Below are 23,019 nucleotides of genomic sequence, written 5' to 3'. Positions count from 1 at the left end.
AGCAGGAATACTCACGAGGAAGACTTCGGTGAAACGAGCTTACATCCAGGTGCTCGTAGTAATGCCATGAGGATGCTTTTCAGAATAGTAGAAGGATGTACTTCTCTATAATATGACATAAGCAGGGGTCATTTCGTAGAAAAAGAGCTAGGGGAACTCATTAGCATAACTCATTAGCATATATCACACCCCCTGACATCACCGGAAGTGTGTCATGAGGCCACACCCCCTGAATGCGCTCGCCCGCTTCGGGAGAGGGGATCAAAGTGTAATACAAGCCTCCTCCGAGACTTGATCACACCAATCTCAACTCTCTCTTGGTTCTTGATGCCTGCCAGTCATTCCCCCTGCCTGGGGGAAGCCGCGTTGGACTACAGTCCAAACTGCTGTAAGGAACACCCGTCCACCCTGAGCACTTACAGGATGCGTCAAATCGCCATTTTACCCCGACCGGAAGCAGGGGGCGGGGCTTCGTCGTGTGCCCCGCCCCCCACAGCTCACCCAGGGGAACAGCGATCCCCGGCGATTCCCCGAATCGACCCCTGGACATAAGATTTATTTATTGATTGTAAAATGTTTTACAAAATGTGTTAGCCAACATATCACAGTGTTAGCTTCTTTGCATTTCCTGTTAATCTATTCCTGGCTGCCCCAAACTGAAGGGCTGTGGCTCAGCCACAGAGCTTCTGTTTGGCATGGAGAAGGTCCCAGGTTCAATCCCTGGCATCCCCAGCTAAAAGGACCAAACAGCAAGAGGTGTGAAAGACCTCTGCCTGAGACCCTGGAGAGCTTCTGCCAGTCTGAGTAGACTTGGATGGACCGAGGGTCTGATTTCCTGTTAGGCAGCCTCATGTGCTCATTGTGAAAGTTCAGGATTGTTTCCACAGCCTGCCTAGGAGGGGAAAGGAAATGGTAGGGGGTATGTTCACGTAGGGTTGCCAACTCTGGGCTGGGAAATTCCTGGAGATTTGGGGGTGGATCCTGGCAAGAGTGGAGTTTTGAGAGGTATACCGGGATAAACGCGGGGCTTCGTTTACATGTTCTGCTGTACAAACGATTGTGTGTCCCGTGTACTTTCACTGGAATATGCGTGCATAGTTAGTGGGGAGGGAAAGGACTGAGCCACACATAGGAAGCATTAATTTAAGGACTTAAAATAATAATAATCCTGTATTCACATCCTGGGGCACTCAGCTTAGAGGGAACAGTGCCGCTGAGACCAGTTTGTAAGCACTTCTTAACTCTCTCTTGCTACCAAAAGCTGTCCCCACCAAGATGTTCATATGCCCACTTGTGTGCGTGGGGGGGAAATTACAGATCCCCATATGGTTTCCCCAGCAAATGTAAAAGTAGCTTGCTGGGGAATGGTTTTCAGCGGGGAAGCAGAATGAGGGGGAAGCAAATGCTCCCTCTACGCTGTGGAGTCTTGTGAGCGAAAATTCTACTTTGTGAGCTGCTGGCATTAAAGTTGTGAGCCAATGATTTGGCCTCTGCATAAATGAGTTCTTCCTCCCACACTCGCCTTGGCCTTCAAACTGGGAGCCAGTGATTAGAACAGGGCCAGTCTGACTACTAGGTGATGGTCCTAGGAGGACACCAGATTTTGAGGAGCACCAAAAGTCGAGAGGTGTCTCTTCTTAGGTGGCAGCTGGGGATATCCCGGAATCACAACTGGTCTCCAGCCGACACAGATCAGTTTCCCTGGAGAAAATGGCTGCTTTGGAAGTTGGCGTCTATGGAATTTATACCCTGATGAAGTCCCTCCCCTCCCCAGACCCCGCCTTCCCCGGACCCCGCCTTCCCTTCAAGATGCCTACAAAAAGGCAGGCAATGGCAAGCCACCATCTCTGCCCCTGACCTGGATGGCCCGGACTAGCCCGGTCTCATCAGGTTTCAGAAGCTAAGCAGGGTCGGCCCTGGTTTGTACTTGGATGGGAGACCACCGAGGAAGTCCAGGGTCTCTAGGCCGAGGCAGGCAATGGCAAACCACCTCTGAGCGTCTCTCGTCTTGAAAACGCCACGGGGTCACCGTAAGTCAGCAAAAAACGAAGTCCACACCCAAGTATATTTGAACTATGCGATGGCCGGTTTACAGCTTGTGATATACAAGTAGCAAACTGAGGTTGGGATTGCGGTGCATTTGATACATGGTTCCATGATTAAGTGTGTGTGTGTGGGGGGTTGCCTGTGGAAAATGCAACCGCTGAGCAATGTTCCCTCTAAGCTGCGGAGTCTGGTGAGCAAAAATTCCACTTTGTGAGCGAGCAATTTGGCTACTGCATAAATTCATTTGCTCTGGAGCCATTCTTCCTGAGCTAAGACAAAAATGTGTGAGCTGGAGGCTAAAAAACCGTGAGCTAGCTCACACTAACTCAGCTTAGAGGGAACAGTGCCGCTGAGACCAGTTTGTAAGCACTTCTTAACTCTCTCTTGCTACCACAAGCTGTCCCCACCAAGATGTTCATATGCCCACTTGTGTGCGTGGGGGGGAAATTACAGATCCCCATATGGTTTCCCCAGCAAATGTAAAAGTAGCTTGCTGGGGAATGGTTTTCAGCGGGGAAGCAGAATGAGGGGGAAGCAAATGCTCCCTCTATGCTGTGGAGTCTTGTGAGCGAAAATTCTACTTTGTGAGCTGCTGGCATTAAAGTTGTGAGCCAATGATTTGGCCTCTGCATAAATGAGTTCTTCCTCCCACACTCGCCTTGGCCTTCAAACTGGGAGCCAGTGATTAGAACAGGGCCAGTCTGACTACTAGGTGATGGTCCTAGGAGGACACCAGATTTTGAGGAGCACCAAAAGTCGAGAGGTGTCTCTTCTTAGGTGGCAGCTGGAGATATCCCGGAATCACAACTGGTCTCCAGCCGACACAGATCAGTTTCCCTGGAGAAAATGGCTGCTTTGGAAGTTGGCGTCTATGGAATTTATACCCTGATGAAGTCCCTCCCCTCCCCAGACCCCGCCTTCCCCGGACCCCGCCTTCCCCAGGCTCCACCCCACAAAATCTCCAGGAATTTCCCAACCCAGAGCTGGCAACCCTGCCTCTTCTACTGGCTCGAAGGGAACCTTGGCATTAACTGGCTTTTAGAACCTCTGTATCTGTTGGCTCTGGTCTTCTGTGGCTGCCGTGATGGAACACGGGGGGCTTGGGAAGAGCTTCAGCATTCTGGTTTCTACACGGTTTGTTTTGAATACCCAGTCTGTACAACAACTTTTTCTGCAAAAAGTGCAGAAAAGGGCAACTCGAATGATAAAAGGGTTGGAACACTTTCCCTATGAGGAAAGGTTAAGGCGCTTAGGGCTCTTTAGCTTGGAGAAACGACGACTGAGGGGTGACATGATTGAGGTTTATAAGATTATGCATGGGAAAGAGCAGGTAGAGAAAGAGGTACTTTTCTCCCTTTCTCACAATACAAGAACTCATGGGCACGCCATGAAATTGCTGAGCGGTCGGGTTAGAACAGATAAAAGGAAGTACTTCTTCACCCAAAGAGGGATTAACACTTGGAATTCACTGCCACAGGAAGTGGTGGCGGCTACAAGCATGGACGGCTTCAAAAGGGAATTAGATAAGCATATGGAGCAGAGGTCCATCAGTGGCTATTAGCCACAAGGTATAGATAGGGGCTCTGGGGCAAGGGATGCTCTGTCTTCTTGGTGCTTGGGGGGGGGGTTTCAACAGTGTGAGGGCTTCTAAAGTCCTGGCCCCACTGGTGGACCTCCTGATGGCACCTGGTATTTCTGGCCACTGTGTGAGACAGAGTGTTGGATGGGATGGGCCTTTGGCCTGATCCAACATTGGCGTCTCTTATGTTCTTATGTTCTTAACAGGTGGGCTTCATACCCACCCGTTTAGCCCTCATCAGATGTCAGAAGCTAAGTAGGGTCAGCCCTGGTTAATATTTGGATGGGAGACGACTGTCAAGCTGAGTTTCGTTTCTCTGTATTTCACTTCCCTCCTTGCCATGATATAGGGGGGAGGGAATCCCTGAGGAGAGTGTATGGAGTATTGAGAGAGAAGGCTTGTAGTAGCCATACCCATTTCCTTAAGCTGTGCCCCACCGCCAGTTCCCATGAGAACTGACCTTGGAGTCTCTTCTGCCAGACTAGGATGTAGATAAAAAGGTAAAGGTACCCTTGCTCAAAAGCCAGTCGAATCCGACTCCAGGGTTGCGGTGCTCATCTCCATTTCAAAGCCGAAGAGCCAGCGCTGTCCGAAGACGTCTCCGTGGTCATGTGGCTGGCATGACTAAACACCAAGGTGTACGGAACGCTGTTACCTTCCCACCGAAGTGATACCTATTTATCTACTTGCAATTTCTTGCTTTCGAACTGCTAGGTTGGCAGGAGCTGGAACTAGAGATGTAGATAAGGCACCGTATATCTGTCAAGGTTGCCATAGTGACTTAGGGGCTGAATGATGACGTATGCATGAGATGTGGGGTGTCAAGCGCCTTACTATAACTGGGGATTTTTCGCACATTTCCTTAGTTCTGACACAGAGCATGTTTCCAGAGTAAGCATCTCTCAACGAACTACCACTGCTTAAGTGTGTTGTGGAGAGTGTCTTAACTAGGAGACCGGACAACCACCGAGGAAGCAGAGAGAGGCAATGAGAAAACCACCTCTGAACATCTCTTGGCCTTCAAAACTGTATGGAATCTCCATAAGTCGGCTGTGACTTGACGGTGGTCACACACACACATACAACCCCCAACTGTTCCCTCCCGGCTTTTTCTGAGCCTGAATTGCTGTATAGCTTATTCTCCTTCTAAAAAGAGAATTGCGTGGGATCAGTCATACATCTGCTGGTTCGTTGCAATCTAGAAATTTACGCTGTGCAAAAGTAACCAGGACTGGGCCAGTGCCCAATGATGGATGTGCGGTGAATGACAGGAAAGGACTGGGAGTGGACAACAGTTCGCCAATCGCTGTAGGCCAGCCCCGAGCTAGACGGACCCCTGGCCTCCTTCTGCCCGTAGAGCAGCAGTCGGCTGCATCCGTGTATCTGCCATCTACAGGCCTGAACGTTTCCTGCGGTTTCTTGTGCTAACGGCTTGTTCCACTCCCCCCCCAGGGACTGTATCTTGCTGTTAATGTAATCTCAGTCGACGGGACTTGGAATATTATCCTCTGGGAGTGGAAGAGCTGGAGAAACAAACGGAGAGAGAAGAAGTGGTTGCTGATGAACCGTTAGCGGCGGAAAAGTAGAGCCCCGCCAGATCAGGCAAATTGGGGGGGGCGGCCAAACAGATCTCAATGGGGAGCTCACAGGGAGGGCGGCGGCTGTCCCTTAGCACTCACACAGCTACACTGCTTCGGAAGATGGAGGTTCCACTGAGTCCTCATGGCTTAATAGCCCGCATGTAGGGTTGCCAAGTCTCCTCGTTCCTCCGGCGGGGAGATTTGGGGTGCATTCCATGGGGGGGATGTCATGCAGGGATGCTCTAGTATTTGGGTGAAACTCTGTAGTTTTTTTCGCCCTCAAAACCATAGAGTTTGCACAAGTACCAGAGCGTCCCCCGCGCCCTCCCTGATGTGATGACATCACTTCTGGGTGAGGTCATTGTGTCGTGGATGTCTCACAGAGATGTCCTTGTTTAGGGGAGGGGGTTCCCCCACTGCCAGCCAGTCCACAGTGGAGGGAAGCCCCCAAAACTGGGGATCCCCCACCCGGACCTGGGGGCTGGCAAATACCTGGAAGTTTCAGGAGTGGAGCCTGGGAGGGGGGGGGGTTGAGATTTGCCTGAGAGTGTCCACCCTCCCAAAGCAGCCATTTTCTCCAGGAGAACTGATCTCTGTCCTCTGGAGATCAGCGGTAATTCATGCCTATTGATAGATACCCATGCCTATTGATAGATGTAGTCACGTGCTTCAGCAATCTAGTCCTCTCTGAAAACATCGTGGGTGCGTGTGTGTAAGTACCATACTCGCTCTGGAGATTTTACATTATTTGTTCCTCTAAATGTCTGCCTTTTGTACCTGTTCCTTTGCACCCTGCACATACACTTGCCTTTTTTCCCCTTTGTCTTTTTTGCCTTTTCCTTTGCTTTGGAGTCACCAAGATTTTCTGAATCTTTTGCAGCGACCAGTTTCCCTGCTGTTCTAAAAACGATGCTTTTAGTTGAAGCTGGTTGGCCTTCCGAACTGATCTTTGTGATTTAAATTACGGGCAGCCGGAAATGTAAAAAAAGTTCTGGAAACGTAGGAAGTTTGGGAGGGGGGGACAGAAATTTGGGAGGGGACCGAAACGTGCTAACGGTATACACACACACACACACACATACAGGGCTATTTTTGTAGAAAAAGCCCAGCAGGAACTCATTAGCATAAAAGGCCACACCCAACAGCAGGAACTCATTAGCATATTAGGCCACACCCCTGACAGCACAGCTCATTAGCACATTAGGCCACACCCCCATGTTACCAGAAGTGTGGTTATCCAGCCACACCCACCTTTTGCTTCTTATTCTGTTTACCTTGTTTGTTGTCAAAACCCAGGGCCTTTTTTTGTAGCAGGAACTCCTTTGCATGTTAGGCCACACACCCCTAATGAAGCCAATCCTAATGAGTTTCTGCTGTTGGGTGTGGCCTATTATGCTAATGAGTTCCTGCTGGGCGTGGCCAACTTGGGAGCCAGCCGGAACTCTGTTCCTGTACGTTCCTGCCCAAAAATAGATATAGATATAAAAATCAAGCCTAAATTCCATTCACTGCCTTAAAAACACATAATCAGTTTGGGTAGAAGAAAATTGGACTATCTGGCGTATCCGTGAAGCTTGAAAATACAAATGCTTTCGTTTTCTCCACGCAAAATTGCAGATTGTTCTGCCGTTTCCTTGAGCCGGGCGTGCCGGTGTCCTTTGGGCTCAGATCCATCCGGGTAATGCAGCTCCAAAAACTGGTGGAGAAGCAGTTGTGGATAGAGGACGATCTCATTGCAATCTGTTATTGCCACCCCGCCCCCCTGCTGCCTCAGATCCCATCCCCCCCCCCAATAGACCATAGAAGAAACTTCTCTATTTCAATTTTATCCCACCCTTTCTCTTAACAAGCTCAGGGCAGTGTATGAAGCTCTTCTTTCCATCCCGTCCTCGCAACAACCCTGCGAGGTAGCTCAGGCTAAGTCAAGATCATCCAGTGAGTTTCATGACAGCGGGCAGATTTACTTCTCCACTTTGTTTGCACCACGCTTTTCTCCCCAAAGCAGCTTACCTCAGTCTCCTCTCTCCCCATGTTATCCTCACAGCAACCCTGTGAGGTGGGTGAGGTTGAGAGACTGGCCCGAGGTTAGCCAGCAAGCTTCCGCGGATTCGAACCTGGCTCTCCCAGATACTAGAAGAGAGAGACTGGATCGAGACCCCACCGTTCGCTACCTGAAGGAGTCCCAGAGCAGCTTACGCTCCCCTTTCCCCTTCCCTTCCCCTCGATAGACACCCTGTGAGGTAGGTGGTGCTGAGATAGCTCTCTAGAGAACTGCCCTTGAGAGAACAGCTCTGAAAGAACTTATGAAAGACCCAAGGTCACACCAGCAGCTGCATGTGGAGGAGTGGTTTGTCATTTCCTTCCTCTGCATACTGACCCTGTAATCTCTTGGTGGTCTCCCATCCAAGTACCAACTAGGGCCAACCCTGTTTAGCTTCTGAGATCTGATAATATCTGCATATGCCACACCCCCTGACATCACCGGAAGTGTGTCATAAGGCAACACCCACCGCTCAGGCTCCACTGGACTGTTTTGGATTGCTAGCTATTGGGGGGGGGTAACATGCAGATCTGCCCTCACAGAGGAGGGAAAGCTTGTACCTGAAGGCGGGCTGGGGGGGCCTCTGCAGCTTACCTGCCTGCTTCTTGCTCCTCGTGGCCCGACTGAGGGCTGCTGGGAGCAGGGGGTGGGGCTTGTTGTATGTGCCCGCCCCTGGGCTCCTTACTGCCGGTGCTCCGCTCCTGTGTGCTCCTGCAGGAAAGGAGGAGGACCCCTACATGGGGCCCGCAACAGGAAGGTGGCTGGCTGGGGAAGAGCTACTGAGGCAGCTGCAAGCTGAGGGGAAATGAGGCACACTGCGTGCCTGGCAGCAGCTGCTGCCTCCTGGGCCTGGCAGCGGAGTTGAAGCAGAGGCCCCCGTGTGGGGCCCACAGCAGGAAGGCGGCTGGCCGGGGGATAGCCGCCAGACCCCCTGTGAGGTAGGTGGGGCTGAGAGAGCTTTCTTGAGGACTGCTCTTGAGAGAACAGCTCTGAAGGAACTTGTGACTGACCCAAGGTCACACCAGCAGCTGCACGTGGAAGAGTGGGGAATCAAAGCCGGTTCTCCTAGATCAGAGTCCACGCTCCTAACCACTACACCCAACTGGCTACTAGGACAACACTCTTAACCACTACACCACACTGGCTCTCTGAGTTTCTAGCACCTACTCCGTTGTTCTCTACCCAGGGCTGCCTGCAGCTCTTTTGAAACCTTTTCTTATTTTAAATCCCAGATGCCCGCCTTGGCATTTGGAGGATTCCGCATGCTCTGGCCTGTGAACTCTGGACCGCAGAACGGTGTTGCTTTCTCCCCCTCGACTTCCCAGGAATCGATCACCCTTTGGGGAGAGGTGTTACCCTACCATCTGTTTCCAAAAGATCTGGCTGATGTTAAGTGCGAGAAGACAGGCCGCATCGGGTCTCCTGGCTCTGTCTGGGTCTCCTCTGTGCCACTGTCGCTCCCCGGAGCAGAGCTGGCCAGGGACACGGTCGGTGGGAGTCGGGCCTGGTAAAAATTCCCCCTCGGTGTCAGTTAGACTAATTTGTTAGTCTTATCACTGGCAGGATCCGACGTGCCCATCGTAGGCACAGGGCCATAAAACTAATGTAGTGAGGAGGCAGCCCGAGGAATGATGGATCCAGCCCGCCGCTTGGAACAGGCATTAGCTTTATGAACCAGGGGGTAATTGAAAGGAAAGATTCGTCATTGGTCTCTGGCGGACAAGAAGTTCCTGGGCGAAAGTTTGCAGCTGCCGGTCTGGCGGTCGGGGGGTGCCCATCCCAATGGGTAGGAGGACGGGGTGGGAAGGATGATAGGTGCGGGGAGGGGGGGAGGCTCTTTCCCGCCCACCCCAGGGGGTTCTGCGAGGACCAGCCCTGAGTCATGACTTTTCCCAGAGTGCTTCCCTCCAGCAGCTGTTTGAGCAGAAACGGCCTGCAATTTTACGCCCTCGCCCTAAATAGGTTTTAGCCTGGAGAGGAGACGACTGAGAGGTGATACGATCACCATCTTCGAGTACTTGAAGGGCTGCCATGTAGGGGATGGTGTGGAGTTGTTTTCTGTTGCCCCAGAAGGTCGGACCAGAACCAACAGACAGGTTGAACTTAAATCAAAAGAGTTTTCGGCTAAACATTAGGAAGAACGTCCTGACAGAGCAGTTCCTCAGTGGAACAGGCTTCGTCGGGAGGTGGTGGGCTCTCCTTCTTTGGAGGTTTTCAGACAGAGGCTAGATGGCCATCTGACAGCAACGCTGATTCTGTGAACTTAGGCAGATCATGACAAGGGAGGGCAGGAAGGGCCCTTTCTTACACGCCCAGGGAAATGCTCAGGGCTCTAGTCGGGGGGGAGCTCTCAGGTACGGAGCTCCGGAAGAGAACCTCTAGGGGGCGGGGCGGTCACGTGGTGAAGCCCCGCCCCTTCTTTACCCCGCCCTCTGCTTCGATCCTCATTCCGTTTGGGAATGAGGATGAAGCAGGAGGGTAAGTAGCCGGGCCTTCTGACACACTTCCGGTGATGTCAGGGGGTGTGGCCTTCTGTCACTTCCGGTGATGTCAGGGGGCGTGGCATATGCAAATAAGTTATGCTAATGAGTTATGCTAATGAGCTCCGGCAGCTCTTTTTCTACAACAAGACCCCTGGAAATGCTGATCAGCAATTTGGGGTCAGGAAGCAATTTTTCTCTAGGCCAGTTTGGCCAGGGATCCTGGAAGTTTTTTTATCATCTTCTGGGCATGGAACAGGGGTCACTGGGTGTGTGTTTGGGGGGGAGGTATTTGTGAATTTCCTGCATCGCGCAGGGGGTTGGACTAGATGACCCTGGAGGTCAGTGCTCCCTCTAAGCTGAGTTAGTGTGAGCTAGCTCACAGTTTTTTAGCCTCCAGCTCACACCTTTTTTGTCTCAGCTCAGGAAGGAGGGCTCCAGAGCAAACTAATTTATGCAGCAGCCAGATCCCCTGCTCACAACTTTAATGCCAGTAGCTCAGAAAATAGAATGTTTGCTCACGGGACTCCACAGCTTAGCGGAAGCATTGCTGGAGGTCCCTTCCAACGCTGTGATTCTTTCTTGCTCTCTTCCTGGTCACACTGATGGATTAGGGGAGAATCTCTGGGAGGTTGTCTTGTTTCAAGCAATGCCGTTTTGGCAGGGGTGATGGCCCGGGCCCCTTTGAGCCCTATAGAGGCGAAAGTAGGGTGGCCAGCCCTGTGATCAGAAAGAGCTGGAAATTTGGGGGTGGAGCCTAATACGGGGGGGCAGGGAAGGAAGTGACCTGGGTAGGGTATAATGCCAGGCAGTCCACCTTCCCACACAGCTGTTGTCCCCCCCCCCAAAAAAAAAGTGGAATAAATGTTTTAAATAAATAAGAAAGATGTGATTTACGTAGTCTTGGGAATGAGCTGTAATTCCGGGAGCTCTCCAGCCCCCACTGGGAGGGGGCAGCATTATTTGGAAGTCACCACTGGAAACACACCCACACCCTATGCAGCAGGATGACATGGGCAGTGTTCCCTCTAAGCTGAGTTAGTGTGAGCTAACTCACAGTTTTTTAGCCCCCGGCTCACACATTCTTGTCTTAGCTCAGGAAGGAGGGCTCCGGAGCAAACCAAATCGCTCGCTCACAACTTGAATGCCAGTAGCTCACAAAGTAGAATTTTTGCTCACAAGACTCCACAGCTTAGAGGGAACATTGTATATGAGGCAGGCTTCCAAGAACTGCGTTGCTTCTGCAAGCCTTTGCAGATGGTACAGTCGTCTGGCTGGGGTTCTCTCCATGGCAGATGCCCTGAAGTCTGACTTGGGTGTGACCAGAGCAAAGGCCTAAGCTTCCACCAAGTATTAACCAAGATCTACTGCTTGCTTCTTGTCCCAATTCAGTATAGTTATTTTACAGCCCTGGACCAGGGAATCTGAAGGACCACTTGCGCCCCTGCAGTTCTCTCTGGGTACTGCGCCCAACTTCCCCCCCCCCCCCCCGTGGCTGACTGTGGGTGACAGAGAACTGAATGGCGGGGCTTGAGGCCAGCCAGAGGATTTTGATGGGCTGAGCCGATGTTCCTACAAGTACGGCGTTCCGTGCCCTTCTGCATCTGATCCCTGCCGACACCTGCGCCCACCTGTAAACAAACAGATTATTTTGAGGACATGGTGATCATTCTTTTAAACAAGAAGTGCTCTGTCTCCAGCGATCTCGCCTCCGGATTCTGTCAAGGCCGCGGTGAACTCCCCGCTGCTTAGGGGAGGATCTCACTGTTTGGCTGGAACCTTGTAAAACGGTCCCTCGGAAAATGAGATGCAGATTCAGGCAGGGGTTCTTTTCCATGCCTAGGCTACGCACTCAGGCATCCTCTGCATCTGCTGCATGGGTGGGCACCGGCCATGTGTTCTTGCGGGTCACATTCAGGAAAGGCTTTTTAAGCAAAGAGGGCCCTCCTTAGGGGAGGGGCGGTGGCTCAGTGGCAGAGCGTCTGCTCGGCATGCAGAAGGTCTCAGCCCAGGTTCAGTCCCTGGCATCCTGTTAAAGATCAAGTAGCAAGTGACGTAAGTTCTGGAACTGGTCCAGCCTGGCTTCTCTAAATGGTGAAAGAATATTCAGTCTCCTACATCTGCGGCGCTCTAAGGGTGTCAGTGATATTGGTGGGCTGGGAGTGGGCAACTGAGGTTCACCTGCTGAATGAGGGCTGGAGGGTGTCGGTGGCTCTGCACCAGCTGTTGGCTGTGAATCCTGACAAACCTGTGGTCAGCTTCTGTTCATTCAAGGCTGGCTACGTGAGGCTCCTCTTCTCCTGAGGAGACCTCGCTATCGCTGAGCCCTGGTCAACCCGTGACTGCACAGGCTCACTTGGAAATCCACAGGGGGAATTCAAACTGCACACGTGATTGAGTTCCTGTTCTCCTGGGGCCTGCACCAGCATTTTCCTTACTCCTGAGTCCTCAGGCTGGCTGGTCCAGATGCTTTGTGGTTTCCCAGGCAGAATTCGGCCATCTGTTCCAAGTGAGCCCAGGACAGAGCAAGAGAGAGTGTGCACAATCATAGCATTGTGTGTGTGTGTGTATATTTACATTTAAGATTGTGTATGTCAGGGGGGAAATGAATGATGGGATAGGCCCGGTCTCCTTTCATCTGTCACCCTGATGAAGCAAAGGCGCTTTAATTGACTTTAATAGCCATCAAACGACATCAACAAGTTCTGCTAATATGCAAATCAATTAGCAAGATTGATTGGCAGGAGCAGAGAGTGGTCAGGTGGTGCCGGGAGCCAGCGGAGGAGCAGCACAGCCAGCCAAGGAGCTTTTTAGGGAGTATTATTTTCAGCAGAGCAACAGAGGAGTCTTTGGGAACTATGTTGTCTTGCGGTGCGCCGGGAATTTGGGCACTCCCTGCGCTGTGCTCTTTGTTTAGGGCCCAAGACGCAACAGCTGCATTAGTCAGCTGGGATCTTATTTCCTTAGCTGTGGTGAAAAGAAAGTTGACGATCTGCCAGTGAAATTCGTAGCTGTCATTTAGCAAAATGGGAGGTGGTGGGCAACTAATGCCTCTCCCAAAAGTGATGGGAAATTGTAACACGGGCCAGATCGGCCCTAGACCAGTGGCCTACGTGCGCTGAAAACGGCACATGCTTATGCCCCAATGCTGGCCACTTTCTGAGCAAACGCAAATGCCAAAGACCTCTTCTCTCTTGAAGGTCTTACGCATTTTGCATTTATTCAGGGTGTCAAATCACTTAGATTCAAGTCCAGTGGCACCTTAGACCAACAAGGGTTTCAGGGCGTAATCTCTCCAGAGTCAAAGCTCCCTTCTTCAGACATGAGTAGAAAAGGAGATCTCTGAGTCATTTTATTCTAATCAGAAAGGTAGGAGTGATGTTGTAAAGGATGCTTGTAAAGGATGCTGAGGTACCACCATGCATATTGTAATCTGCTTGATTGGAGCAGGGGGGAAATGCCTGGGGCAGAAAATTAGCATCTGTAGTGAGATAAGAACCCGCTGTAGTATGTGCTGTGCTATGTAGCATTCAGGAGGTAGGTAGTGCGTGGTTTCCTGGTTCCTGCCTTAGACTGGAGGAAGCTCAAGTCCACTGTTTGCAGAACTCAAGGAGGGGTTATGGCTGAGTGGTAGAGCATCTGCCTGGCATGCAGAAGGTCCCTGGTTCAGTCCCTGGCACCTCCAGTTAAAACCATCGCTATATGTACAAACATCAAACAGAAGATGACAAAGACTTCATCAGTGGTCAACTGAATAATGATAGTCATGATAATATCATATGCAGACGAGTGATGATATCATATGCAGACTAATGTTCCCTGTAAGCTGTAGAGTCTTGTGAGCAAAAATTCTACTTTGTGAGCTACTGGCATTAAAGCTGTGAGCGAGCTATTTGGCTACTGCATAAATCAGTTTGCTCTGGAGCCCTCCTTCCTGAGCTAAGACAAAAATGTGTGAGCCGGAGGCTAAAAAACTGTGAGCTAGCTCACACTGACTCAGCTTAGAGGGAACACTGCATTTGCAGACCAGTGCTCCCTCTAAGTTGTGGAGTCTTGGGAGCAAAAATTCTACTTTGTGAGCTACTAGCATTAAAGTTGTGAGCGAGCGATTTGGCTGCTGCATAAACTAGCTTGCTCTGGAGCCCTCCTTCCTGAGCGAATACAAAAATGTGTGAGCCGGAGGCTAAAAAACTGTGAGCTAGCTCACACTAACTCGGCTTAGAGGGAACACCGATGCCGACTATATGGCATGATGCCCCACCAAATTTCTTCCCCTTCCCAAATCCACCCCCAAATCTCCAAGAATACCCCAATCCAGTGCTGGCACCTGTATCCAGCCAGCAAGGCACTTCTTATATTTTAGCAAGAGTACAAAAAATGGCTCGCTTAACATGGATCATTTATGGTGAGGGTCCGTGCCTCAGTGGCAGAGCAACTGCTTGGCATGCAGAAGGTCCCAGCAACCCCCAGCATCTCCATTTAAAAAAAGGGATCTGGCAGTAGGTGATGGGAAAGACCTCTGCCTGTAACCCTGGAGAGCCCCTGTCAGTCTGAGCAGGCAATACTGACCTTGATAGACCAAGAGTCTGATTCAGTATAAGGCAGCATGAGGCATTTTGTAAACCCTGGCCACAAAGCGCATGTGGTCCATTTCACTGTTATCCCTGGCAATGTTCCCTCTAAGCTGAGTTAGTGTGAGCTAGCTCACACTAACTCAGCTTAGAGGGAACACTGGTCCCTGGTCAGTTTCGCTTTCCGGCACATGAATAGATATCCAATGTCTGAGTTTGCAGTACATTGAAGAAACCCGCCTGATCTGGTCAGATCTCAGAAGCTAAGCAGGGTTGGCCCTTAGCAGTATTTAGATGGGAGACCTCCAAGGAATACCAGGGTCGTGACACAGAGGCAGGCCATGGCAGAACCACCACTAGACATTTCATGCCTTGAAAACCCCACCACGGGTCTCCATAAGTCAGCTGTGACTTGATGGCACTTTCCACTAACATCATAGGCAGGATGTATTCAAAGGTCAGAGGCTCAGGACAAACCGTGATGATTCTCCGAGAGGCTATAGCACAGTGGTGGCGAACCTATGGCATGGGTGCCAGAGGTGGCACTCAGAGCCCTCTCTGTGGGCACGCGTGCCATCGCCCCAGCCAGGCCCAGACCATCATTAAAGTGTCGAATCCTCTGCCAAATAATTTTAAGTCAATGAAAGCATTTGGGATTGCTTTCCTTACTTTGTTTGGATCATCTTAAGTTAATGTATGAGTTGTTTTTTCTAAAGTAAAACCTCAGTATTCAGGTTAAATTGCCGTGTTGGCCCTTTGCGATAAATAAGTGGGTTTTGGGTCGCAGTTTGGGCACTCGGTCTCTAAAAGGTTCGCCATCACTGCTATAGCACAATAGTTGGGCTGTGGAATGGTCTTGAAAGCTAAGCAAGGTTGGGACTTGCTGGGAGACCACCAAGGAAGACTCTGCAGAGGAAGGAAATGGCAAACCACCCCTGCTTCTCACTTCCCCCCCTTAAAAAAAAAATTGATTTATAAAGAAGAGACTTCCGATTTTCTCTGCAGCAAATACAGACAAAATTATGAAATTATCTCTTACTCTATCATTACGGGGGGGGGGACCCTCTTTTCTTCTGTTATCTAGTTTTTCCCCCTTTCCCCTTTCTAATCCTCGAACCCAAAGATCCCCTGTTACTTGCAGAAAGTCTATAAGGGGTTTCCAGTCAGCCATCAGTGTAGATAAGGCAATTCTGCATCGGTTTTTCCTCTCCGTTGTTTTACCAAACCCACCTTGGAACAGAAATCCCCCTCTGCATTGCATGCTGCTTTCACTTCCTTTGATCATCGGATTTTATGGTACCCTCTACACTGCACACTGTTTTCACTTCCTTTGATATTCGGATTTTATGGTACCCTCTACACTGCATGCCGCTTTCACTTTCTTTGATCGTCAGGTACCTTCTGCATAGATTGTGGCCGTTCAGGGGTGACTTCGCAGTCAGTATTGGGGTATCGGAATGTGGTTTTGAGTGGCACTTTTTCCTCAGTGTTGAGAAAATGTGGAGTGACTGTCAGATGCAGACTCGCCCATTGTCTTTTCTCTAATCAAGGATGTAAAGTGTCGCCATCTCTGCAGCAAGATCCAACATCTTCAACCAGCCATTCTTCTGTTGTAGGGAGCGCCGTACCTTTCCACTATGGAGCATATAGTAATCTCGCTGCCATTGTCGTGTATTTATTTATTGCCGTTATTGTTTTTGCAACCAGAGTCCTAAACAGCAAACCCTCGTCCCACAATAAACCTCGTCCCACAGGAAAACGTGGAAGAATTTAAAGGCTGCCACTGCAAAAGTTTGTCCTGTGATTTGACAACAGCTGCTAGGAATTTGGCCACACACACAGGGTAGTCTGTTTGTCTTCGTCCCAAAGTAACCAGGATGACTTTCCTTCTGGACTCTTTTCTCTAATCAAGGATGTAAAGTGTCACCACCCCTGCAGCAAGATCCAACCTCTTCAACCAGCCATTCTTCTGTTGTAGGTAGTGCCATACCTTTCCACTATTGAACATATAGTAAACTCGCTGCCATTGTCATGTATTTATTTATCGCCTTTATTGTTTTTGCAACCAGAGTCCTAAACAGCAAACCCTCGTCCCACAATAAACCTCGTCCCCAGGGCTATTTTTGGGCAGGAACGCACAGGAACAGAGTTCCAGCTGGCTCCCGAGTTGGCCACGCCCAGCAGGAACTCATTAGCATAATAGGCCACACCCAACAGCAGAAACTCATTAGGATTGGCTACATTAGGGTGTGTGTGGCCTAACATGCAAAGGATTTTTTTTGCTACAAAAAAAGGCCCTGGGTTTTGACAACAAACAAGGTAAACAGAATAACAAGCAAAAGGTGGGTGTGGCTGGATAACCACACTTCTGGTAACATGGGGGTGCGGCCTAATGTGGTAATGAGCTGTGCTGTCAGGGTGTGGCCTAATATGCTAATGAGTTTCTGCTGTTGGGTGTGGCCTATTATGTTAATGGGTTCCTGCTGGGCTTTTTCTACAAAAAGAGCCCTGTTTGTCCCACAGGAAAATGTGGAAGAATTTAAAGGCTGCCACTGCAATAGTTTGTCCTGTGATTTGACAACAGCTGCTAGGAATTTGGCCACACACACAGGGTAGTCTGTTTGTCTTCGTCCCTAAGTAACCAGGTTGACTTTGCTTCTGGACAGAGGAAGTCCTGATTAAATAAAGGGGAGATCAGTTCATCTCGTGGGGCTGAAAATTTGGGACAATCAAGCAAAATACGATCCACAGAGTCAGTTTTTACTGCTGCTGCAATTCATATATAAGAACAAAGTTGGGACGATGTTGGAAATGTGAGCAACAAAAAGGGATATTTTGTCATTTACGGTGGACATGCAATAAAGCCAAAAAGGTTTTGGATACAAATACATTCACTAATTCGGAAGTTTTTAAAGATTAACGTACAATTGAAACCAGAGGCTTTTGTTTTGGGACCGATGGATAGACGGCTGGGGGGAAAGTCGTGGAAATTGTGCTTCTCACTTGCCTTGAAAACATCCTGCTGGGGTTACCGTAAGTCAGTTGTGGCTGCACAGCACATGCACAGAGAGAGAGAGAGAGTTGTGGTTAGAGTTTTGGATTAGTTTTATTGCATTGCTTATTGCCTGTGTTACACAGTTTAATTCCATTGCTTTTAATGTTGTAATCAGCCTCGGGTGTCCCTGAGAGAGGCAGTTTATAAATGAGGCATAGTAAATGAAGTAAACGCTCCCCCTGAGAACTTTTCAAGATTTTGCCTGAAGAGATCCTGAGTCTGGAGAGAGGAAATAGAACTGTTGAGAGAGATGGGGCAATTCTGGCCAATCCTGGCAACTCTTTCTGTAGAGGTCTACAGTTGGGTAATGGGCCAGGGTCCCCGGAACCGGAGCAGAGTGCCTGTAGCCACCCCCTTTTTGTCAAATGGAAGGACTTTTAATTGTGTCGGGTGGGTTCGAGATAGGGCTGTCTTGGCACGACTCTAACCCAAGATCCTCCTGTTTTGTTTGACAGATGAATCGCCCAATCCAAGTGAAACCAGCCGACAGCGAGGGCCGAGGAGGTGGGTAACTCTTTATGCTTGAAATGCACGGAAAGTGATAAGCTGGCTGTCTCACCGGGTATGTTTGGCATCTTGCTTAGGGGACCATTGCCTGTCATGCAAAGGGGCTTCTTGGAAACCGGAGGCTTGCTGGCTGGGAGGCTGGGTCTTCCTTGAGTTCTGAAAAAGCCAGTCGCTGTTGGCCTAATTCAGATCGGGAAAGTGGGGAGGAGAGGGTGGGGTTTAACCCTTCCATCCCTGCATAGTGTCACTGACTGAGGCCAATCCCCTGTACTATTTTTTCCCCTTCCCAGAATTTCCTAGCTAGGCATTCTCTCCTGACCTGTCTTTCCCCCCTTTTTCCACATCTTCCAAGACAGGCATTCTCTCCAGACCTTTCCACAATGTCCACGGGGGAAAGCAAGTCTGGATCTCCCAGAGTCACACCTCTGGGCTTTTACATCTCAGTCCTGTGCAGCATAACCCGAATCTAAGCCCTTCGGGATCAATGGGTTTACACTGGAGTAACTCCACATAGGAGCGCACTTTTAGTCCAAGCTTTCAAGACAGGCATTCTCTCCTGGCCTGTCTTTTTTCCCTTTCCACAGCTTCCAAGATAGGCATTCTCTCCTGACCTGTCTTTTTCCCCTTTCCACAGCTTCCAAGATAGACATTTCCTCTTGACCTGTCTTTTTCCCCCTTCCACAACTTCCCAGATAGGCATTATCTCCTGATTTGTCTCCCCCCCTTTCCACAGCTTCCAAGATAGGCATTCCCTCTTGACCTGTCTTTTTCCCCTTTCCACAGCTCCCTTGACAGGCATTCCCTCTTGACCTGTCTTTTCTCCCCCCTTTTCACAGCTTCCAAGATAGGCATTCCCTCCTGGCCTGTCTTTTCTCCCTTTCTAATAACAGAGTGAGGAGGCTGATATTGATAAGCAAAACTCTGCAAGGCCAAAGCATCAAACGCCTTCTCCCACATACCCATTGCATCTCTGCTACAAATGCAGACCCTGCCTAACAGCAATTAGTATGTTTAGAAAGCACGGCAGACATGCAGTGGCGGATCTCCCAGAATCATGCCTCTGGGCTCTTACCTTTCAGTCCTGTGTAGAGTGACTCCATTCTAAGCCCTTTGGAGCCATTGGGCTTAAACTGGAGTTACTCTGCATCAGGTTGCACTGTTAGGCCAAGTTTTCATTGGGATTCCTCCTTCTGTTTTGTTGAAAGTTCTTGAGGGCGATATGATAGCTCGATATATGAGCTTCCTGCATGCTTTCCAGTCCCCTCTCTTCCACTCCTACAACTGCCAGTTCTATGGATTCCCCCAAGTGGTTCTTGAAGGAAAGGAGGATCCGTGGCTCAGTGGTAGAGTATCTGCTTGGCATGCAGAAGGTCCCAGATTCAATCCCCATATCTCCAGTTAAGGACCAGTCAGTAGGCAAAGTGAAAGACCTTTCGTTCCTGTCTAGAGACCCTGGAGAGCCGCTGCCAGTCCGAGTAGACAAAAACTGGCTTTGATGGACCCAGGGTCTGATTCAGTATAAGGGAGCTTCTTGTGTGTTCATGGGATTTAGGGCTATTTGCTATTATAAACCTTTTGTCGATCTCCGTTCACTTGGGGTGCTTTTTGTTTCCCAGGATTTTGGTTTGATCTTGGCACCGGTACTTTGAGGGGAGGAAGTGGAACTTGGTGTCGTCTGCAAACCGGGAAAGGCGAAGCACCATGGGGAGGGGATATGGACTGCCAGAGGATTGGTCTGCCCTTGCTCCATAGTGGTCTGCCCTTGCTCCATAGTGGTCTGCCCTTGCTCCATAGTGGTCTGCCCTTGCTCCATAGTGGTCTGCCCTTGCCCTTGCTCAGCTGCTGCCCAGGTGCATGGGCCTTGACGACTGCTATTTGTGGAGGACACTCCAGCTCTGATTAGATAGTTATATAGGCATTTTCTGGACCAGACTTGGAAGATGTTCTAATTCAACAGCTGTGCGTTTGGCACCCGACACATGACTCTCATCTTAAGAGGCCTCATAAACATCCTTGTCTTGTGTCTATTAATCTTGCCGCTTCACTTTCCTTTTTTGGTCCAGCATTAACTTATTGGTTATTTCATTGTAACACGTAACATTGTAAGTTACATGTCTCTATCTGTACCTCAAATGGTTTGACCTCTGAAGAAGGCCTGCAAGGGGCAGAAACGCGTCAATGAAGAAGGCCCCCAAGGGGCAGAAACGCGTCACGTCACTGGTATTGGCCCCTCTGTTCAGGTCAGTTGTACTTTGTAACGAGGCTTTCATTGGGCCCTTACGTGTTTTTAACTGTCGCTATCTAAGTCAAAGCTAGAGTGTCCTCAAGCAAATAGGTTTTTAATAGTGGCCCTTTATCAGACTTCTTTCTTACCCTTGATGGCCAAATGTGGCTGCCACAAGCCTCTTATTCTGCCCAAACAAAATCTGCCCCTACCTGACTTCACCAGTCTGCAGCAGAAAGGGGGGGGAGATTTGCAGGGGGTGGGATTTGCAGGGAACTTGCACAAAAGGCGAAGGATTTGCCCAACTGACCACTGGGAGCAGGCGTATTCTTTGCTGTTACGTGGCTCTTTGCCACACATACCTCCAAGCACTACCCTCACGTGGCTTCACGATGGTACCGCACAGCCAATCAGATTCAGCCATTTGATGCTGTCTTCAAGTCAATTCTGAGCGAGGCCCAGGCTTCCTGCCTCACTCTGGAGTCTTGTGGCCATGAGTTCCACAAGCCTACTTTCTGTTATCTGTCTTGAACTGACGTCTCACCATTTTCATAGGGTCACCTTGAGCTCTGGTATTATAGGCGGAGAAGAAAAGTTCCCATCTATCCACTGTCTGTATGCTGTGCAGACCTTTTTAGATCTCTATCACTCCAGAAACCCTCCCACTGTTGCCCCCCCCCCAAGCACCAAGAAGACCGAGCATCACTGCCCCAGGCAGAGTGTTCCATCCATCCCTTGGGGCTAAGAGCGACTGGTGGACCTCTGCTCCATATAAGAACGTAAGAGAAGCCATGTTGGATCAGGCCAGTGGCCCATCCAGTCCAACACTCTGTGTCACACAGTGGCCAAAACCCAGGTGCCAAAAGGAGGTCCACCAGTGGGGTCAGAACTCCAGAAGCCCTCCCACTGTTGCTCCATAAGCACCAAGAATACAAAGCATCACTGCCTCATACATAAGAACATCAGAGAAGCCTTGCTGGATCAGGCCAATGGCCCATCCCGTCCAACACTGTGTGTCACACAGGGGCCAAAACCCAGGGGCCATAAGAAGGTCCACCAGCGGGGCTAGAACTCCAGAAGCCCTCCCACTGTTGTCCCCCAAGCATCAAGAAGACAGAGCATCACTGCCCCTGACAAAGTGTTCCATCTGTGCCTTGTAACTGATAGCCACTGATGGACCTCTGCGCCGCCTGTTTCTCCAGTCCCCTCTTGAAGCTGTCTATGCTTACAGCCATACCACTTCCTGCAGCAGTGAATTCCACATGTTCTTGGTCATCTCAAAGGCTACCACGCTGCCGAGGCTGCCTCCGGGGGCCTCTATGGCAAGGCCCAGTCCCTCGCCGCCAAATGTCAGAGAGCTGCAATTACTGCGGTTGATGCACAGCAAACTTGGAGATAAACGCCCCAAGAATCAATAAGGAGCCGGCCTCAGCCTGGCTCCCCATTGACTGATGAGGTCTCTCCATCCTCCGCATCAAACGCAATTACTCCTGAACAAAAAAAAGCCGCTTGGGGCCAAGGGTGCCGCATCGCTTCCACTGGCAGCCTGTGGGGGACGACGCCAGGGCGAGGGCTTCTGTGTGTGATTGGGGTGTCCCTTGGACCCTGCTTGCACCCCCTCTGGGACAGGAGTGAACAGGGAGGGGCAGCGGCAGCATTTGGAAAGGGGCAAGGATTCAAGGCAGCTGATGTCCCGTTTGTCAGAGAGCTCACAGAGCTCAGCAACTGATCTTAGAGTCAGAAAGAAGAAGAAGAGTTAGTCTTCTAACTAAGGTGGGGCTGAGAGAGCCCTGAGAGAACTGCTCTTGAGAGAACTGTGACTCCTTTGGGTAGTGAAGGGCGGGGTATAAATTCTATCTCCTCCTCCTCCTCGTTGTCTTTTTCATCACCATCACCATCATCATAATCATCATCATCTTCTTCTTCTGGGTTAAATACTAGAGTAGGCCTGATGGAGACCTGGGTCCCAATCCCTGCTTTGTCAAAAAAACTTCACAGGGTGAACTTGGGCCAGTTTCCTACCTTGCAGGGTTGTTGTGAGGGTCAAAGGGGAATGGGGAGAACCATGGACAAACACACCCCAAACTCCTTGAAGAATGGGATAGAAACGTGATGTTATGGACAGCCCTGGTAGGGTTGCCGGGTCTGGGTTAGGAAATACCTGGAGGGTTTGGGGGTGGAGCTTGGGAGTGGGTGGAGTTTGGGGAGGGGAGGGACCTAATCGGGGTACAATGCCATAGAGTCCAAAGCGGCCATTTTCTCCAGTTGAACTGATCTCTGTCATCTGGAGATCAGTTGTAATACTAGGAAATCTTCAGACCCCTCCTGGAGGCTGGCAACCCGGGACCCACTCTGGCCCAACACAGTCCTGTCCTGTAACCAGGCTCTGCTTGAGAACGGAGACTCTGCTGTAATGTATATATTAGATGTGACTGATCCTGTTTTCGTACAGGGCTCTCACCTGGGTCCCGTATAAACCAGGCTGTTCGGTTTCGGCACCGAGCCGTGGCAACCCGGGACCCACTCTGGCCCAACAGCCCTGTCCTGCAACCAGGCTCTGCTTGAGAAGGGAGACTCTGCTATAATGTTTATATCAGATGTGACTGATCCTGTTTTCATACAGGGCTCCCACCTGGGTCCCGTATAAACCGGGCTGTTCGGTTACAGCACCGAGCCACGGCTCTTAGTCCTCAGCTTTTCACGCTCACCCTAAGAGGTAGACCCAGAAGTCGCACAAAGGTCTGAAACGTCATGGGCCGGGGTCAGGAAACCAGCTGTCTCCCATTTCGTAAGGCCTCTTCGTCAGCCCATGAATCTCATGGGCCCAGGTCCTTCCGTCGCTCCTCCCCAATCAGCTTAAAATCCCTGTGTGTAGAAGACATAAGCTGAGTAGCTAAGAAAGGGGGGAAGAAAATATGGCTTGTAAAGTGGCGTTG

The 23,019-nt window shown here is 50.3% G+C and overlaps 1 protein-coding gene across 1 annotated transcript in view; it reads left to right on the top strand.

Annotated features, from left to right (window-relative positions):
* The window catches only part of CELF6 (CUGBP, Elav-like family member 6), a 247,289-nt gene that overhangs the window by 183,215 nt on the left and 41,055 nt on the right, over nucleotides 1-23,019 (top strand). Inside the window, exon 3 of the mRNA XM_015419721.1 lies at nucleotides 17,808-17,856. Within this exon, the coding sequence (XP_015275207.1) occupies nucleotides 17,808-17,856 (49 nt within the window). The remainder of the gene's footprint in view (nucleotides 1-17,807; nucleotides 17,857-23,019) is intronic.

This window comes from Gekko japonicus, unplaced genomic scaffold, assembly GCF_001447785.1.
Source record: "Gekko japonicus isolate JY-2015 unplaced genomic scaffold, Gekko_japonicus_V1.1 scaffold1843, whole genome shotgun sequence".
Taxonomy (NCBI): Eukaryota; Metazoa; Chordata; class Lepidosauria; order Squamata; family Gekkonidae; genus Gekko; species Gekko japonicus.
This window is presented reverse-complemented; position numbering and strand designations above follow the sequence as displayed.